We start from the raw sequence: 20,251 nt of genomic DNA on the forward strand, positions 1-20,251 counted from the left end.
GATTCACTTCCTCGGATGGGTTTAACAAAAGTGTAACACAGCAAGGTATGCGGCGCGGAATAAAACAGTCAAAGCACTAACTTCCTCCCCCAAAGAAATGCTAAATCTTTCACGCGTCTATTCGCCGCCCGTCTTTACTGAGGGTGTTTTTGTGAAACCTCCATTATCCCAAAACACTCAAGCTGTGTATCTAATTTATTTCTTTTATCTTGACCACTTAGTCCCTCTTTTAAAGGTAAGAGTCTGACCTTTCCATAACATCTGGAAGGACCATCCTGCAGAAAGCAAGACTGACCTTTATTAGGCATTCTCTTTCTCAGCAGGCTGTCAATTAACCTTCAGTAAGGCAGGGACAGCATGAAACGTACTGAAAAAAATAACTCTCCTAAAAGCGGAGAAAGAGATTTTTTTTCCACTTATTTAATTGAACTATTTTTTAATTCTTTATTTACACAACATACAAAATTCAGCTGGTAACAATATTCATATTTTAGCTCTCTGTGTGGTGAAGCGCATTACATCCAATAAGATCATGTTAGGTTCTTATTAGCCATACTGATGTTATTGCAGGCGCATGGGAACAGTCCCTCGTGGTACAATCATTGCAGCAACAACATCAACAACCAAAAGGGTAATAATATTCCATGTACTTTCAAAAGATTGAGCTTTGGGATCGAAAAAATGAAGTGGGAGAGCATTTGTAAAGATCCAACACTTGATTACCATTGTTTAATACTCCCTGGTAAAACATCTGTGTGGATAATTGCTCGGCTGATTTCTTTTCTCTCCCGGCCGTGCCCTTTTTCATTTAATGCATGAACCTGTGCGGTAACAACACTACTTAATTGTGGGAGGAAAGAGGCATCCTACAGTGAAGTGAGTTAAAGGGACAACTTCTCCATTATCGCACATTTACATTGTTGTTCTTGTTTTTTTTGTGTGAGAGAAAGGGGAGATTTTTATGCAGCAATCTGCTTGAAGGAAGACAGGTCATTTTTTAAATTATAAATTAAGCAATCTGGCAAAGGAACTCTAATTGGAGGCAACATTTTGAGTAATTGTGCACACAGAATGATTACACTGTGTGACTGATGATGAATGACTCCTCAAGCATCTTTGAAAACAAATTACCACAGAGTTTCCTCCCTGAATCTGTTTGTTTTCTTGCTGACTTTGAGTTGTCATTCATGGCCCCCACTTCATCTTGTTGCTGAAAATTTGTTCAAGTTTGTGCATGTGCCACACACTGCGTACAGGAATTTGGCTTAGGGTACTTAGAAGTCTTGACGGTGTAATTTTTTTATACAATGTAAAATACAGACTCTCCTCTTTAATTAAACTGATACGAAGATGCTGTATTGAGTGTGTGTAGTGCACAGCATGCACCACCAGGTGTCAGTCTCTAATGGTACAGCAACAGCAGAGAAACCGCTGGGCTTTATTTGGACCAAATTAGAGTTGATGATTGATTGAACAGTGGATTAACTAACTAGACGTCTAACAAGACTAAGACAGTTTCGTTTTGCCTCTGTCATGTTTGAATGAAGTTTTTGGAGTTAAAAGGCAATGAAGGTAGTCTTAGTTTAGTGAAAAATTCAGAAGGTGTGTGGTTGTATTTTTGTGTTCAATAAGGAAAGTACACAGTAAAAATATCATAGAACATGGTTATGATTGATCCTTTTAAATGAGGCATCTGCATTAGGCCTCAAGTCTGAATATTTTTTTTCCGAAAATTAAAGCAACGTAAAAGATTAACAATTCTTCAATCTTTGAAAGTTCCTTAATAGAAGACCGTACACAAATGTGTCCTATATAAAAATGTATTAGTGAATATTGGCTGCCATCCATTCAAGGGTACCCAAAAGGTTTGATCAGGCCGGGTGCAGCCAAGGAGGCTAAACATGCAGAGCCAACGCCTTTATATCCAGTGCTGAACTACCAGACATTTATTTATTTACACATGTTGCTGCTTACTGGGTAACACCTCTGACACACACACCAAACGAGATGAAAACGCAGCTCAAAAGCTGTTGCACACTGTTTCTAAGTAACATGCCATTCAACCTGGTAAGCGCTTCACACAATTTCAACATTGAACAAGCCCCAGGAGCTGGTAATTTGACTGAACTAAGTGGGACCTTGGAGATGGGGAAGAGAGCATTGGGTTTTCTTTTTTTAAATTTTGTTTCTTGCCCTTTGAAGAATTAGCTCTAGCATGAATAGTGTGTTGTAGAGCTATTGTAAATTTTAAGGGCCTCCATGGAAACACTGATGTTAGTAACATTAGTAAGAGTGTTAATTGTCTGTTTGATTTTACCCATGCTGGTAGCAATAGTCCGACCTGGGAGTATTTAAAGCCCTTGTTTGATTCATCCGGCTTTTTGTCTGTGGGCTAGGAACCCCACCTTTGTGTCAGAGAGTTTCCTTTGTTCTTGTATTGATGGCATGTGTTTGATATATATTGATGTTAAGAATTTGTAAAAATCAGAGTTCCTGGACTGTTGTGCTCATTTTGACTTTCCAAACCTCCCAGAACTGCTGGCTCACATCCTGATCAAGACTAATTCAACCAAATCGGAGTTGGTGATTGGTGGAACTAGACGACTAACAAGACAAGATGATTTTGGTGAGTTTTTGTTTCTGTCAAGTTAAAAAATTGTGTTTAATAATGAGTTAAGACAATGAGTTATGAGCAAGTCATTGTTCAGTGAAAGAGAGGTGTGCAGTTGTTTTTTTCTGTTAAACAAGGAAAACAGGTGTAAGAAGATTTTCTTTCTCCATATACCATACGGTAAACCTCCATGAAAAGTCAAAATGGTATAATGCTAATGTCTTTACTGTATTTTTATTGTAAATGTGACTGCTGCAGTGGAAATTCAGGTGTAATGTGTGTCTTTTTCTTGGCATTAATCTAGCAACATTTTCAGATATCAAAGTTCAGTTGTTTACAGAGGGATGTACGACTCGGTGTTATGGAGAACCACCTTGACACGTCTGCTCCCAATTTAGATTCACTTGTTGAGGACAAAAGTGGCTACTCTGTTGTGATTTCTGGAACAGCAGCGGCCTTTTTCCTACTTAGAAGGAAATAAAGACATGGTCTAATCAGAGTGTACTTGTTGAGAAGTAGGCTGTGTAAGAACAAGAAATACATGAGCACGTGGTAACTGAACACTAATGTCCTTGATGGTGCTTTTGAAGGGCATCTTAATTAAGTAGTTTAGGTATTACCATTGCTTTAGTATTGATAGTGTAGCACAAGGAAATTTACTTTCATACGGTGTAACTATAACTCTGTATAGTGCCTATTTCAACAAGTATGGATGGGTGAATTTGCTAAGGATGAATTTTGGCTGCTGATAGCACCATGAATTGGGCGTCACTTGAAACTGCTATCCGCCCCGTCTCAAGGTCCAATGCAAAAACGTTTTTGTGCTTGTGATATTACAGTGCAAACTCTCCCATTAAGTTTTGCAGTTGAGTTCATTTTTTTTTTTTTTTACATCTTGTAGTAAAGTATAAACGTTGCCTTTGCACTCAGAACACAGTAGGAAAACGATGGCAAAGAGATACATAAAGCTGAAATATTCAAATCCTGAGCAACAGGTCCTGACTGAAAAGGTGCACTCCTCAAAAGCTCTCAGAGGATGCTAATATTTTCAATGTCACTTTGAGTGGCTCATAGCCCTGATCTTCATAAACTATTTGTTTGTGCCATGAGTATACCTTGCATAGAAAGGTGCCATTTTCACACCAAACTTTTGCATGTTACTTAATTTAGATTTGTTTTGAGTAGCAAAGGAGCACTGAGATGCTATTTTTTTGTGCTGCAGATAGGGGTACATTCAACTTCCTGCAGCTGCGTTAGGAATTAGGTTGTTTCTTTTTGTGCTGCAGATGGACATGCAGGTTTCTCTCCAGTGCAGTATTTCTTTGAACAATCAGAGGATGTCCTCTTGCTTGTTTAGCTGTCTTGGTACTGTATGTTGTGAGTTGAGAAGTTTTCAGGCTTGTTTCCAGTTCCATATGAAATCTGCCCTCAAACTTACTTGTGTCCACACTAGGGTTGGTTACCAAAACCTGGTGCCTATAGGGCATCTGTTCCCACAACACTGATACCTACCGGACTGGACCATAATGCAGGTTTTGGTAACCTCATTTCGATGCCATATTGTGCAAGTGGTGCGCAAGAGAGTGAGGGAGCGAGCGTGTGTGTGTGAAACTTGGCAGTGCACTGTGTTCTCAGTTCAGACTGTTTTTTAGTGAATAAAGTCTACAACTCTTCAAAACCTAAGACAACCTCCTGTGTAACTCTTGGCACCTGCAGATAAAAGTAAAGCGAGGTAACCCCGATGTTAGCTAGTCAAGTTGGCCAACCATTGGAACCTGACCAGGCTCCCTTAAGGTGGACTGTTGAGATAGACCAGTTCTTCTCATTGCAGCGAAAATCTCAGAGAAATGTCTGCTGAGTCTCTCCTGAGTTATGGAGACAGTTGTTAATCCCAATTTAAAATTTATTTTGCCATTATTACTACTGTAAGTGTTATTTAGTGTTAAATTATTGTCATTTGATTATTTTTTTTTATTGGGTGAATACTTTTTTATATTTATCAGTATTTATTCAGTATACTATAATATACATTGAAAAAAATAAAATTTAAATTCGCCTTTACAATAAAACAAAGCCATTTTAAAATGTAATTTACTGTCATCTAGTGCTATATTTTTCAAAAGCATCGATCTAGACCCAGGAAAAGTATCGTTTAGCACCTGTATTGCAAAAAAACCCCAAACAGTGCCTAAACCTTGACCTTGACACTTGAGACAGTGGTGGCTGTAATTCTTTAGACTCAAAGTTTAAAAATTGAGAGAACAAACGGCTCTGAATTGTGATGGAAGTTACAAGTTTGATTGATATCCAAACTGCTGTATGGATGATTTGTTCCATGTGCTTTTACTGTAGATTATAACCACTCAGGAAAGATTGGAGAGATGCGTTACAAGGTATGGAACATTTGCCAATAAAAACGGACAACATTAAATTAAAAATGAATAAGAGCTGCATCTCAAATGGAGGCTGCTGAAGCAAATCTAGTTTGATGGAGAGAGCTTCTCGTACCAACGACTGTAAAATCTGTTCCCCAATTATATCAAGCAGATTGTATAACAGGCAGCGGATAGAAACTATGACATAGCATTACCCATCACGGTCCAGGGGCTGCTGACGCTTCAGATCTGTTACTTAATAGGGCATCAGAGGAGTTTCAGAGACGTGTCAGTTATTGCTTCCAGCACATTCCGGTCTGAAGAGAGGGAAAGAGCCATTATAAAAAAAGTTATGCTTGAGCCATGTGCAGGAAGCAAAAACTATAAATAATAAAACTATGATTAAATTGACCTTTTGATTTCGCTACTTCCTGCGATCCATCACTAAAAAATAGCCCAAAGAGTCGCCATCGCACATTTCTAAAACTCTGCAGGTGGCCTATTCCTTTCCTCTGTCATGTCCTCTACAATTTAGGTGAACTTTTCTGTTGGTGTGATGACAACTGGCAGTATACTTGGCATTTTCACTGCAGTTATCATAGCTACTGTCAGAGAATCACATTGCATCACACAGGCGAACCTTAGAGTGCCACGGACCTCTTTAATTTATCCTCAGGGTGCAGGAAAAATGCTCTAATTACATCGAAGAGTGTGCACACAGATGCAGTATATAAAACAAAGAAAGTAGCACATGTTCCTTTTCCCTTCAAGTTCTTCCTTTGGAAATCACACAGTTTATGGCTCCATTGTAATTGCTGAACCGTGGGGATGTCAAGGCTGCTAGACTTTATTGAGGGCGATGGGTGAGAGAGATTACTGCCATCAATATAGATTTGGATGTTACTCACACCTCCGCAGAGCAATGGGTAAGCCCAGAGGCTCAAGCCAAGAGAGTGCTTGTTATAGAGTGTGTCTGCTTGTGTGTGTCAGTGTGCAGAGGCCGGGATGGGGAGGGGGGTTCGATGCTTGAGAAATGCGGGCTGAGTGTGTGTTTTGTCAGGTCAAGGTAGTCAATCCTTTGTGTCGCTATATGCTGAAACATGTCAGGCATGTTCTGGCAGATTTTGGAGACGAGAGAGGGAGCACGAGCAAGTGGAGCTCAGATTGGGCTGCATCAGTCCTCCATTCAGATCTCTGCAGGGGGCAAGTTGTTCACGGATGTGATATATCATTTCATCATCATGCTGCAAGCAAATAGTAGTGATTGCTCAGATTTTGGAAAAAAAAGAGATCTGTGTGTTGACTTTGTGTGTAAATTACCACACAATAAAGCAGTCCCTCAAGATTTTAACAGCCTTTTTGTGAGATCGTAGTGGCTCAAAATGCCTGATTTTACGGCAGCCTATAAAAATTGCAATGCGTGTTGCAGTGTTTTTAGATATTTTCTGTGATTAAATTGCAGGGGAAAATCAAGATTGCAAAATTATATATATATATATATATATATATATATATATATATATACATGTTTTTTTAATAATTAATTTAAAAACAGAAGGAAACTTGTTCCAGTGAGAAGAAAAAAGTTTTAGGTTATCTCATCCAGAAGGGAATAAAGCTTCCACACCATTCAAATTTTTTTTTTAATCCCTAAAGTGTTTTCTTTATCACACACACACACACACACACACAGCATGTATCAGCATTATCACTTTGCAGCAATACAGGTTGTTCTCACAAACTACTTACTGACCAACCATCTGTATTTATTTCATAATACTTCTGATTGCAGCCGTTTATGAGAACAACCTGTATTGATGCAAAGTGATAATGCTGATACATGCTGCCATCTTGCCATGCAGCCAAGAAAAAGACAATAACTATATTTACTGATGTCTCATATCAGATATAGGGTCGCTAAGCACAGACTGAATCGCAATAAGAATTCATTAGAGCCCACCTCCACCAGGGTCCTCAACACTCACACGTAGCATTAGGACCCCCCGTTGTTTTTTTTCCTTCTAATATCCTTTTAGTGCAATATTTTAACATGTGCAACACCTTAAAATGCAACACTGGCAAATGTGCAATTACTCCACAAGTACAATATTTCCTTCAGGACATGCAATAATTACGTAAATAGGTTTATTTTATGTATGTGTGTCGCTATATATCTTATCTTATCTTATCTTATCTTAATGTCTGAATTAATTTGATTGAAACTGCATCACGGTCCACTTGTTGATATCAGCAAATATTGTATTTTTGTCTAAAGAATCTGTGTAATATTGTTCTATGATAAAACTTGTGATTTAAATGCCTACCACTAACCATGCATATTTAATGTAACTTACCTTGAGGCTTTCAGTAGTTGATCTGGATGCAACAACGTCTGTCACAGTGATTTATCCTGTATTTTGTCTACGAGTTTCATCCATTCATCCAGTATGGCTTTCCTTTGTGTTGCACCAACATGTTGCACATGGTGCCGAACAGCTCACCTCTTTTTGTGCAGAACATCAAAAAATTGCCTTTCACAATAATTTTTGTTGGTAAATGGTGGTTTGGTGGTACCATGATTGATCAAAGTGTTACGGTGTTTGGGCGAATTAAGGTCGGCAAAATTCACTTGGATTTGTTGAATTTGCATTAATTGTTGCAATTGCAATGTCCTGGAGGGGCTTATTAAAGGTTGCACACAGAGAGAGCCTTGCCAAAATCTTTCTCCTTCTCTCTGGGGAAACATCATTCTCAGTTTCACCCCCATATGGACCTATTTTCTGATGGTAATTTCACATTTTGCACCTCTGGAAAAAAGGGTTAATTAATATCTAATTTCTAATCCAATTTGCATTGAGTTCTCGGCTGCATTAATATGAGTCCTGTTAATGTATTTCATGTGCTAAATGATTCTAATTATGCTGCATTATGTACATCTCTATCATTATCTCTATTTCTGTCACTGTGATTAACCCAGAGGACAAGAATATTTATCAGCAATTACAGACAGACAGGTTGGCGATTCTCATCTAGAAATACCAACTGGTAATTTCACTTTTCTCACCTTTACAAGATGATATTATGGTTTAAAACCAAAGCATGATAACAGAAACTAGCATTAACATTTTAAAATGTAATTACTGTTCATATTGTTTACAACTGGAGGTCACAGTTTGGGCTTCTATTTGTATTTCTATATCTCAGACAGTAAATTTGTTTTAAACATGAGAAACGTGTTTTCCGTGAGCTGAAGAGAAAAGCTGCAGGAAGTTCCACACTGAAACTTTAACGACAGTAAGTGACAGCCACCATTTACTGAACGCCGCTAAAGTTCATATTGTTATCAGCCTAGTGCTTTCAGACTGATGCTTGTGAAGCAGACACATATTGATTGGAGTCCGAGCAGCCAATGAGATGAGCTCCTTAGCTCATCCTTCCCAGCAGCAGCAAGTACGTCTCTGCTACCTGACGTTCATGTCAATAGTAAAATGCTTCGTATTTGAGATCTAAATGCACTTTTTTTTCGAGTGCAGCAAATAGTCATCCAATTTTTTTTTGTCTGGCCCTATTTTCCTGCCAGCATCTTTGTGTAGAGGAAAATGGCACCAGTGTGTGCATGTAAGAAATGTAGTGAAAAGGGAAGTGAGAGCTGATAGCTTTCAGGTAATTTTACACAGAGAAATCATATAAGATGACCCTCTCCAGTGACCGAGTTGCTGATTTGAAATGTATCTTAGGTCATTTCAAGTCCCTGTATCTTCTTCCTGTGCACGAAAAGTGTATCAGAGCAGTTTATTGTCGTAGTTTTACTCGTCCCTTTTTTGCCCTCTGCAGGTTTTACCAAATGTTGGCCTGGATAAGGCTTTGGCTGCGTCACAATATAATGGTGTATCAGGGTATTTAGAAATCCCAAAGGTATGTTTTTCAATACTGTTATGAATACAGGCACTTGTCTTTCTATTAAACTCATTGTATGTAGGTGGGACCATGCGCTTCACAGATGAGGGCGATGTGGGTTAGATGTGATCGAAACCGCGCACCATGTGAGAGAGAGAGACACGGAGTTTCGTTGTTAGGTAGGAGGAGACCCCTGTGTGCCTCCAACTGCTTGTCAGTGGTTGTGACACTTCATATTTTGTAAAATTGAAAGAAAAATAAAAACTCAGTTAAGCAATACGATAATCTGTGTCCAGAGTTCTAAATTAGTGCGTTAAATTTCGTTTTGCATCAGAAATAATCTGTCCTCATTATGGAAGAAATTGAATCTCTTCTGCTCTGTGCTGCAGGAAAGAGCTCCACTCGGGGTGAGCTGCAGAGGGGCTCACGTGTTTGCTTTTCAGTGGTGGACACACCGACACAGAAATGGCTCCACTCAGTCAACAAACCCATTAATAACTGTTGGGTAAAATGATCCTTCTTGTCACCGCGTGTGTGACAGGCGCAGCAGCGGTATCACAAACACTGAAATAGCATTTGTATTCTGCAAAAAAGAAAAAGAAATAAAAAGGAATATCCAAATGCCTAAATTGAAAACCAAATACCTACCCAATTAACGAATACTCAACTAGACGAATATTTTGGCCCAGCCCTAAATATTACAGACTGCCCAAGCCTAGCCTGGAGCTCTTTAGATTTTAGAAAGATGTGGAAGTTATGTAAAAGGCCATCACAGGAAAAGGGCCCTTTTTGGCACTCCTAACAGGCAGTGTGCTACGCATATTACTCATCTGTTTCCTTCTTCCTTTCTAAAGCTGATGCATATTAGAATCCAAATTATATCAGGATGTCAGCGCTAAAGGCTGTGTGGGTGGTATTTGAATTTGTTTGTAAATGGAAGACACAGAACAGCTATTTTAACTCATTATTTGAGCTTGGTTTCCTTTCTAAAAAAACAACAACAACAACTCAGCTTGTTTTACTTTACCTCAGGGATGTGCTATTATTTCATCCCCAACAACAATTTATGATTTAATTCCCCCAAACAATTTGCATTTCAATCCCTGAATAGGTGTGTTCTTGTAGGTGTAAAAGGGAAATAATGAAACAAGAGCTTGTTTAGTAAGAGCCAAAAAAAGAGAGGAACACTAATTTCTGGCGATATTGCACACAGTTTTGCATGACCTAGACGGAATTATATCTCTGCTGCTTTATTCACTGCCAATTTAGGATGAATAGGCCCTTTAAAAACGACATGTTTAACACCAGACAGGTGAAAGCTTTCGCAGTGGATACTTTCTTTAATCTGAACAACAAAGACCTTGTTCACTTGTTTTTCTAAATCTTTAGTATTCTCAACAGTGCATAGAGAAGCAGAGTAGGCTCTTTGATTCAGGTGTTTTTTTGAGGTTGTACAAGAATACGACCTTATGGCACCATTAACATTCTTGAATTTAAAAATCAAGTCTTGTTGATGTGAAAGGCTACTGTCAAATACGTAAACCACTCATTCACATCAACAAAGGGCTGTGAAGGACATGTTCATTCCCATAACCTGCATCGAACTGTCCAATAATAAAAAAAGAAATCTTAACTCAAGGTTGAGTTTTGCTTCGAGGCACTATGTTCAGTTTCAGGATGATAATTATGTCTTAATTATGTTCTTTCTCATCCCCGCTGCAATTTAGTGCATTTTCTATTTTAGACCTGGCTTGCTTTGTACATGAGCCCAAAAGTCATCCCTTGTATTATTGGAAATAACACGGTGTCTCTTCTTCTCATTGAGTTGGCAGGTTATTTAAGTGGAAGAGGTTATTGTGAGATTGTCTCAGAAGCAGTAAGAGACAGCAAGAAAGTTGTTGCATAAAATCTGTAAAATGAAGCCGCGTAGCAACCTACGAGGTGAAAGTGTGGCTTGCTGAATAGCGTCTGAGATTTGACTTGTGTGTCGCTGATTATAATACTAATGCTAATGCTGCTTCGCTGAGAGAAGAAACTGTAAAACAAATTGAACTTGAAGCAGAAAAGATAAGAACAAACAAAAAAACAGGGTGACCTCACTCTCACCTCATCAGATACTGACCCTTGGTTGGAGTCTGAATGAGGTGCACTATAGGCAAGTGATTAGTCGATGCTCTGAGCAACTGATATGATATAAAGAGCAAGAAAGTTGGCGTGGGGCTGGAAGGAGGCATGGCGGATGATGGTTCAAAAGCTGCTTTTGTTATGCCACCTTGCTGTTCTGTATATAATGTACAGTCACAGGAGAGGGGGAAAGAGATGTCTTGCATCTGAACGGAGGTGAAAACAGCTCTGAAATGAGGTCTGTGTAAAATGTAAAGTTGGAAATACCTGACCATGGGGGGGTGGGGGGGGGGTGTTACCTTTGGTAATGGTAAATGATTCTTACTGACACATTAATACCATTGTTGTTGTTAAGAAAGCACTGTTGGCACTTAAGTTTTACATCACAGGAGAGACTGGCGCTGCTGTTATGCACGTCATGCATCTTATGATTCTGCAAATCACTAGTGCACTGTATGATCACACACTGGAGTGAAATGAGGTTGTTTGGTACTGTGTAAAATGCAAATTAGGCATAAAGAAGGGACCTCAATGTGGCAATATAGTGCGATCTTTGTGTTAAAAAAGGCTAGACAAATACAGGACTTACACCAAGGAGACTGCTGTTTGTCTCCCATTTTGAACCATAAGTTCATGCAGCGTAGTATGTCATGTTAGGTGTGTTCCCAATGACCTGGCCCAGGTCTAAACTTGGCTGAAACTCGGTATTAATTAAGCCCCAGAATTGGGGTAAATGAACTGTCTAATTCTGCTGCCATCACTGGGCTGTCGTCAAAATGACCTGGCCCAGCACTGACCCAAAATCAGCAGTCCAGGAGAAATAACTTGGGCTGCTTCTGCTTGCCTTACTTGGCATGACAGTTGCCCTAGACTCGGACCAAATAAATCTATTTGTCTAATTCTTGTAAGTTAAGTAGCAAACATACTTAATTTAATCAATGCCGTGATCTTTTTTGTAAACCTAACAAAGTACTTCCTTCGCCTAAACCAAAAAGCAAGTAGGCTAAACCTCCGTTGGTTAATGTTCATTGTCAAAAGAGACCGTATGCATGTGACAAGTGGAAACTGAGCATCTAAAACTGATGCACGAGGGATACAAAGGGTGACATAGTTGGACAAGTAGGGCCACTGAGCAACCATCTGTATCTGTCAAGTTTGGAGTGAGAATGTGTTGGAAAAAACAACATTACCATTGTATTGAATCTTGTATTAAATTGAATATAACAACTGCAAACTCTCTCGTTGAAGGGAAACACATCAGTGACTTTGTGAATGTCACTGCACTCTTGAGCAGAGCTCCAATTCTGTAACAACTATTGTGAATCAACATTTTTCATCACCATAATTCACTGTGGCCTTTCTTTTCTCTGCTTTAAGTCCCCCAAACCTCTTTGAGCACTTTGCATTTATCTACAGCAGCAGCTCAGCACACCCGCTTTGTCTTTGTAAATCTCTTTGTGTCCAGTCACAGCCTTGACACTTGCCAGAACTGAGGCATAAATCAAGCCTACATGTAAAGCTAAGCATTCAGCCAACTGCCCATCCCCTCCGCTGTACGGAGGAGTTCAATTGATGGATTTGGACTGAAACCTTGAGGCGACCACCCGCTCTGTCCTGTCTCCTGTCTCCTGACAGGTGAGGGCAGATAGGATGTTGTGCTTTAATGGACATGCTTTTTTTTTTTTTTTTTTTTACACCTGACAGTCTGAGGTGAGAGGGATGTAAACTATCACCACTGACACTGACCCTCCCGGAGAGACCAAAAGGCTTAGTGCTTAGAGAAGCTCATTCACCTTTTCAAGTGTTCAAAGAACAAATTGGTGTAGATTTGTAAAGAATTGCTGGATATGAACTGACAGTCCTGAGCTCTATTGTTAAGAGGATTTAGTAGCATTAAGGGGCCGTTTACACGGCAACGGTTCGTGCATGAAACGTTAAACTTTTGATGTGTTCTTCTGTAGTGTGTCATTACAAAGGTACACCACCAACTACTGGCCTGGCATGCATACTACAGCATTTTCCTTTGTTTTTGCAGATCTGTGTACACAAGGATCATTTTCACTGTGTTTTCATATGAAAGCAGACTTTTTTTTTTTAAATGCAATGGAAAGCGTCTTTTTAGTAGGGCCGTAGCCTTTTTTTCTTTACTTTGAATTGAGGTTTTTCTCATAACTGCAAACAAAAAAATACAGTTTTAACATATAACAGCCATACGTGCTGTAAAGCAATCAAAATGATTTTTTTCCAAATTTGTTTGCAATGCAAAACATAGTGTTGAGGTTGCTGTCAGCCCCTGGGTATTATTCATTTGCAACCATTATACTGTTGTTTCATATTATGGTAATGATTGAATAATGCTGCAAAAACAACTTGCTAAAACTGGATTCCTTGCACGGTATACACATCTATGCGATTATGCCTATTACAGGGCTTCAGTCATTTTACTTGCACATTTTGAAATAAATATCTGCAGAAAACAACTGCTTCTCTATTCTTAGTATTTGAAACATCCGTATACAGGGGGGATTTGTGATTCCATTGCAACTCCTTTCCTGCGAGCTGAGTTTTTGAGTTTGATGTACCCGTCTGTGTGGCACTTCTTCGTCTACTCATGCACAGTGTGTAGGAAAACAAGACGAGAACTGGGGAGGGAAGCAACAAAAGCAGATGCTGCTAATGAAAAAAGCAGTGAAGCAGGCTAAATGAATAGGAACACAGTCCAAGGCTACTTTTGATTGCATTTCAGGAAAAGAATGCGCCATGGCGACCCCAGTGTCTTTTACACATGCTCATTTGCATGAGATGCACTTCAGCAGAGCGTCTTTCCGGAATACAGATTAACACCAAGACAAAGGAGACAGAAGAGAGCTGTTTCGCCAGCCCAGGCGAGCTGTCACACCTCCTTTTTTGCACTCCTTTTTTCTTGCTTCTTCTCCCAATTTGATGCCGTTTTGTTACCTTCATCATCTTTGAACCCCACAACCGAAAGGGTTCATTTCTAACTGGCCACAGACATACCATACACTTAATGCTGATGGTGCCAGGATGATGTGCAAGAAAGCACAGATTCCTGTGATTGCATTTAATTATCCAGTGTCACTTGGAAATAGAAGCGTTTGGCTCCAGAAAGCCCAGGTGTGCATCCATAGCTGTTGATAATTTGACAGAACATGTCCAGCTTTCAGCATAGCAGTTAAAGTGCCATAATGGTATAATGAAACATCACCTGGCACATTTTTAAAGGGTAACTTAGGCACGTTTCAACCTGGACCCTATTTCCCAATGTTTTTGTGTCTAAATGACTAATGGGACCAACCATTTTTGAAACTGGTGCACAGCTGAGCGATAGCTCTGCAGATAGGAGGCGAAACAGGCTGCAATATAACAACTCAAGGCATCTGTGCACCATCAATTTACATCAACTGTATGTGCTTGTTTTTGCCATTGACATGCTCGGATTATTATTCTAAGTGTCTAACAACATTTTGGAAAGGATCCATGCAGAGATAGACCATTTTGTGAAAGAGTATTTCTACCCAGCCTGGAAATTGCTATTGCTAAAGCAACCAGATTCCATTTAAAATCAAAGCAATTTTATATAGCAAAAAAATTTAAACCTTTAAACCATTTAAACCTCTGAAACTTGAGAAAATTTGTTAGATTTTGGAACAAAAAACAAGCAACTTGTCATTTTCTCTTTTATGTTTGTTTACTTTACTATTTTCGGGTTACTATCAGGACGTTTTCTTGTAGTTTTTTTTTTTTTTATAATTTCTTGTTATCTTTTTGGCCATTTTTTTGTTAAGTTGCTTGTTCTCTTCTTGCCATGTTTTTGAAAGAAAGCAGGCCAATTTGCTAAGGTTTCGGAGGGTTAAATATGAAAATTTGCTATACACTAAAATGACTGTTTATTTCAATGAAGCCTGGTGAGGTTGGCGGTAGTGTTTTCTGGTTAAAAATGTTTGTTCCCATTAGTCGCTTAGACACAAAAACATGGGAAAACAGGGTCCAGATTGAAAAATAACAAAATTGCCCTTTAATGTAATGCATGTAGAAGCCATCACCGCCTCTGCGTGTGATTATTTATTGTGGTAAAGGGTAATTCCAGCCTGACTTTAGCTATTTGTTCACCTTCATGACAGCACACTATCAAATTTGAATAAGCTAAATTAGCCTCCTGGGCGGTGACTGATGAAGTGATGGCAGATCCGGATGACATACGGGTGTCTGATGGCATTTAAATCAGGCCTCTGCTACCACCTCACATAGTGTGATAGCACTGATGACTTAGCACTGATGACTTGACAACACTAGCAGAGATGGGGCTCTTAATTCACTTTTTCATAAGATATTTGCTTGAGCTCAAAAAAAAAAAAAAAGGAAAACTTCGGATGGATCAGATTTAATTGAAGGTGAACGGAGCCCGAGCCTGCAGGCTAGGTGTCGCTTGTAAACAACGATGTGATGTATGAGCTGTGATCACGCCGTTGAAGCGTAGCAGCAGCATCGCACAAACTCTCCTCTGTCACTGTTTCGATTACTCCTTTTTATAACCCGCCATTAATGCAAAAACACTTTAAAGAAAGCTTTATCCCAGCTTATTACCAGCCAGTCATGTGGTCAATCACTGAGCATAGGCGCTAAATGCACAAACCTGGATATGCAGACTCCACAGAGAAGCGCGTCGTGCGATGTATTAATGGCCTTCTCTTGACAGGCAACTGTGCTTCGACTGGGCTGCTTTCCCTCCCATGTTCGCTTGCTGCCTCATTAAAATAGACACAAGTAGGAGAAATCAATGTCACTTATATGGCAAGGCTATGTCTGTTGACTACACTTAGACTTACATAATGACTCCTCTCACTCCCACTCATGTGTACACTTATATGCTGCTTGTTTGTACAGACAGCTGGCGTTGACTGACTGACTTGGGTGATCTTGATTGGTGCCTACAGTGACAGAGGTCGCCCGCTTTAACGCTCTCCCTCATCTCCTCGTGAATACCACAGATAAGGATGTGTTCACAGGAAGAGAAAGTGGCTGCTCCATATAATTCAGAACCCAGGGAGCTCCGCTACATGAGCGTCCTCAGAGAATGACAAGCTCTGCAGAGTACAAGCCTTGTTGAAGTTGCTTTGGCATTCGTTGCAAGGACTTTTGACGCTCTCAGAATATTTCCTCCACCTTCATTACCGAGTGTGCCATGGGACATGAGAGAGGCAGATCAGCATTCCCATATGGAAAGCAACATGATTTATGAATACTAATTTAGTCAGATGTTGTCTTGTTAATGCAGATGTGTTATTACCCCACTGTGGATGTTGCTGTGAGGGCCCTCAGCAGTGTTTTTTAATCTTCACATTGGCTCTTTGTGTTTTTTTTCCCAGAGTGGTTGTGCTTTCCGTTCTGTCCAGAATATATTAGCCTCTGCAGCCAGCCGAGCGATGCCTGGTCAGTGGATTGGAGCGCAGAACAAGGCCAACAATGACCCATTGTTTCTTTTCTGCTCGTATTGGCTCTCTATCAAAAGAGGTGTGTGTGTGGTGGTGGGGAGTTGAGGTGGGGATTGACAATTTGTTTGGCTCATTAGCTAGTGTCCCTATTCCACAATACACAGCTCTGTCAGCGTGTGTGCTGAAGCGTGTGCGTGTACATGCACGGATGGCGGGGCAATGAGATGTAAAGCAATCCTCCGCTGCTCCATGACATCATATGTTATTGATTTATTATATTGTGTTTAGCCATCTTCCAGGATCCTACCTCTTTCAATTATGCTTCCCACTGTTATGGAGCTTATGAGCAATATAAAGTGAATAATCCATATTTTATGGATCGTATGATGTTAGACAAAAAGCATTGTTACTGCCCATTCTTTTTTTATAGGCTCTTTTGTTTGGTGGTGTAATGTGATTACTTGTGTAGATAAGGGATGTCAGAAATGACTTTCTGTCACTGGAAGAGTCCTGACGACTTTGATTTCATCAAACAAAGTGACAGTGAGAGAAGGGTGGATGTCGATGCTGGTTGATTTGCTGATGATTCATTTGAGGGGAAATTAATGAGAGGATACGTGCGTATATCCTGCGATTGCCAATTTTAGGGAACAAGAGAAATATATTTGAGAGATAGATACATTGAATGGATGCCTACATGTGATAATAATTAATTTATACTTTTTACAACTTTCTCTTTCTAGTTTTGGCCAGTATTGGTTATGATGACGTGGCGATCACTGAGGAATCACCCGAAAATCAAAAATATATATTTTTATCAAATCTAGATTGTTTTGGTGCGAGTTGCTGAGTGTTGAAGATATCGGCTGTAGAGATGTCGGCCTTCTCTCCAGTAACATGAAACTAGATGACACCCAGTTTGTGGCGCTCAAAGTCCCAAAAGGGTACATCTGACAAACTCAACAGCAATAGAGTGCCCCAGTAATGAGTCCAAAAACCTGGAAATAAGTTAGAATTTCAGCACCTGAACATCCTTCAGTTTACAGACTGATGGCCTGGTTCAACTTTCACCCACTGTGCTTAGTGTAGTTGTGTGTACGCAGTTTTCCTGAGCAATGAGGGACAATTAGTGACATTTCAGGTAGAGTCACTTTCAGGAGGAACATCTGGCTAAAGTCATTAAGAACATCTGGATAAACCGGCTGCTTTCTTGCACTTTGCTGCAGCTTTGCAAAGGTGTTCCCACATTTCAGCAGTTACTTTAGTTAGGTTCATTGGTGATTCTAAATTGTCAGTAGGTGTCAAAATGTGAGCATGAAGGATGAGTGTGAATACTGGTCTGTCTCTATGTGTCAGCCCTGTGATTGACTGTCAACCTGTCCAGGGTGTACACCGCCTCTTGGCCAATGTCAGCTGGGAGAGGCTCCAGGCCCCCATGACCCTCAAGGACAAGCAGGGGTAGCTGATGGATGGATGATGGACCTTGGTTTCAGTGATATCAAAATTGATAGAAATGATGGCCAAAACAAGTATAAGTTGTAATGAAACAAAATTATTGTTTACATGTTATACAATCATGCCAACAATGAATTATGCAGTAATCTGCATATTTTATTTTCGTTATGTACTCCTGGTATGACTTTTTTTTTTTTTTTTTTTACAAGTGACACACAATTCACTACTCTTTTTCAAAACTGCTCAGAAAGTTCGCTTTGCAGACTTGCAGCTCAACTCAACAAGTATTTTGACATCCAAAAAGGTCACTTTTTACTGCACGGACTGTGCTACTTCACAGTATATATCACCAAACTGATATAGAAATGCTGCAGTACAGACTTTATTTCCTATTTTGCATTGAATAAATCCAAATGCACAAAATGAAAAAAGTAAAGTAAAGTAAAGTAATCCCAGAATATCCTTTCTCTTGCACTTGGCCACAAGTTCTTATCCAAATCACATCTTATGTTTTCTCTTGCAATACAGCTGGGTAATAATCTTTTACATGCAGGATCAGTCCCTGGTAATCCTCTGCAGGGATGTCCAGACATTCAGCATCCATTATGGACATCTGATCAAGTGGCTGGTAGACAGAAGCTTTCGCTGTGGTACGATACGCCACCGGGATGGTCAGTTTGTAACATGGCCAGATGGAGCCGATCCCAGTGTTATAACTTGCCACCAATTGGCCAGGCAGCATCTTGCGCGGCAATATGATATCAATAGGATAGCATCAGGTTGAAACACTGCCGCTAAGTTTGTAATTTAGTTGATTGCCGAGCGCTTTTGTTGCCTAAACCAATCCAACCAAAGAAGACAATAAGTATATGTATGTATGTATGATGTGATTTGGTAAACAAGCTAATGGTGGATTGTAAATGTGCAACATATATAAAGTTACTATGAGCTGTAAATTCACCACTTTTAAGCAGAGGGTATCTCCTCTCTCCTCCTCTGTGCCGCTGTCTGCATGCCCGCATGCCTGCAGCTCTCTGGACCAAAGAGTAGCACGAAAGTCAAGAGCACTCACTCCGTAGCAAAATCAGGGGACCAAAAATTCACCAGAAGTATACTGCACAGGAAAATCAAACAAACAAAAAAGAACTGCGCCCTCATGTCAAAGCAATCTCAGTTGACTTAGGGTCTCCAACTGATGATATGAATCTTTGATTTCCAAGGGGCAGCCCTAAACATGTGTAAAATAGACTATGAAGACAGAGAGTTTTGGTGGTGGTTCAGTTTTAGAAAAAAACAAAACAAAACATGAATTTAGAAAGAATTCTGAAATTAAAAGTGATGCACAGCTCAGTCCACAGTGACTTCTGTTGTGCTGACTGTGTGAGAAGCTTTGAAGAACTCTGAAAAATATGTATTACCAACTGTTAAAAAAAAAAAGAAAAAAAGAAGCAATGTGAACTAGACCATAAAACTTTAAGGAGTTATAGTAGTTTGAAGAAAATCAGGTTTCCCTCACTATTATGCAAATGCGTGCAGCAGAGAACTCTGAAATCTAATCACACTCTAACACACTTTACAGGAGCGTGTGGTGTTGGCATAAAGTTTCTATCATCTATTGCCTTCGTTATATTGTGTTTGCAAATGGTCTGAATGCGGACAAGTGCGACAACACATTACTGTTTTTATGTGAAAACAAAACACCTTCTCAGTATTCAACTTGCACCTAATAGACAAAGGACATTTGCAGGATGGTGAAAGCGACGATATCACTCTGGAACTTCAGCAGCAACAATGACAGTGTGTTTTGATGCAGTGTGCTTGAGGGGTGGAGTTATTGTCCTCTGCTCATTATGTGTATTGATAGTGGAATGAAAGTCCCTGCTGTTCCGCTGGCTCTCTAATGGACTGAATCTGAATGTCTTCCCTAATGGAGGAAGTTCTTATTGGTTGATGAGTGGGAGTGCAACGTCCTCGGTAATATTGTCGCTCTCTTAGATGGCTCTCTTGCTCAAGATAGAAGGCGCGAGCTTGCCTTTTTTTCCCCCTCTGCTTTCTTTCATAGTCTGTAACCGTCACATGATATTACCCATGTTGCTATGAGGGGAAAAAATGGGCAGCTTATTACAGCAATAAACCTCTTATTGTGTGTTCGAGAGCGTTTTCACCTTTCACCGCCACTCGTGAGAGTCCCTCTATCGTTTACGCCGGGATGTTATCTAGTACCTGTATTAAATTAATCATTCTGGTGAAACAGCCCTCCGAACAGATTTGTCATTGCACTACAGCGTCTGCATTCATTATTAAATCCACTACGGGTAATGCTCATTTGGTCATTC

At 39.8% G+C, this 20,251-nt stretch overlaps 1 protein-coding gene across 1 annotated transcript in view; it reads left to right on the forward strand.

The window, feature by feature from the left end:
- Window positions 1–2,052: 2,052 nt before the first annotated feature.
- Window positions 2,053–20,251, forward strand: part of kirrel3a (kirre like nephrin family adhesion molecule 3a) — a 164,837-nt gene continuing 146,638 nt past the window's right edge. Inside the window, exons 1-2 of the mRNA XM_042499533.1 lie at window positions 2,053–2,113; window positions 2,534–2,626. Coding sequence (XP_042355467.1) covers window positions 2,053–2,113; window positions 2,534–2,626 — 154 coding nt within the window. The remainder of the gene's footprint in view (window positions 2,114–2,533; window positions 2,627–20,251) is intronic.

This window comes from Plectropomus leopardus, chromosome 13, assembly GCF_008729295.1.
Source record: "Plectropomus leopardus isolate mb chromosome 13, YSFRI_Pleo_2.0, whole genome shotgun sequence".
Taxonomy (NCBI): domain Eukaryota; kingdom Metazoa; phylum Chordata; class Actinopteri; order Perciformes; family Serranidae; genus Plectropomus; species Plectropomus leopardus.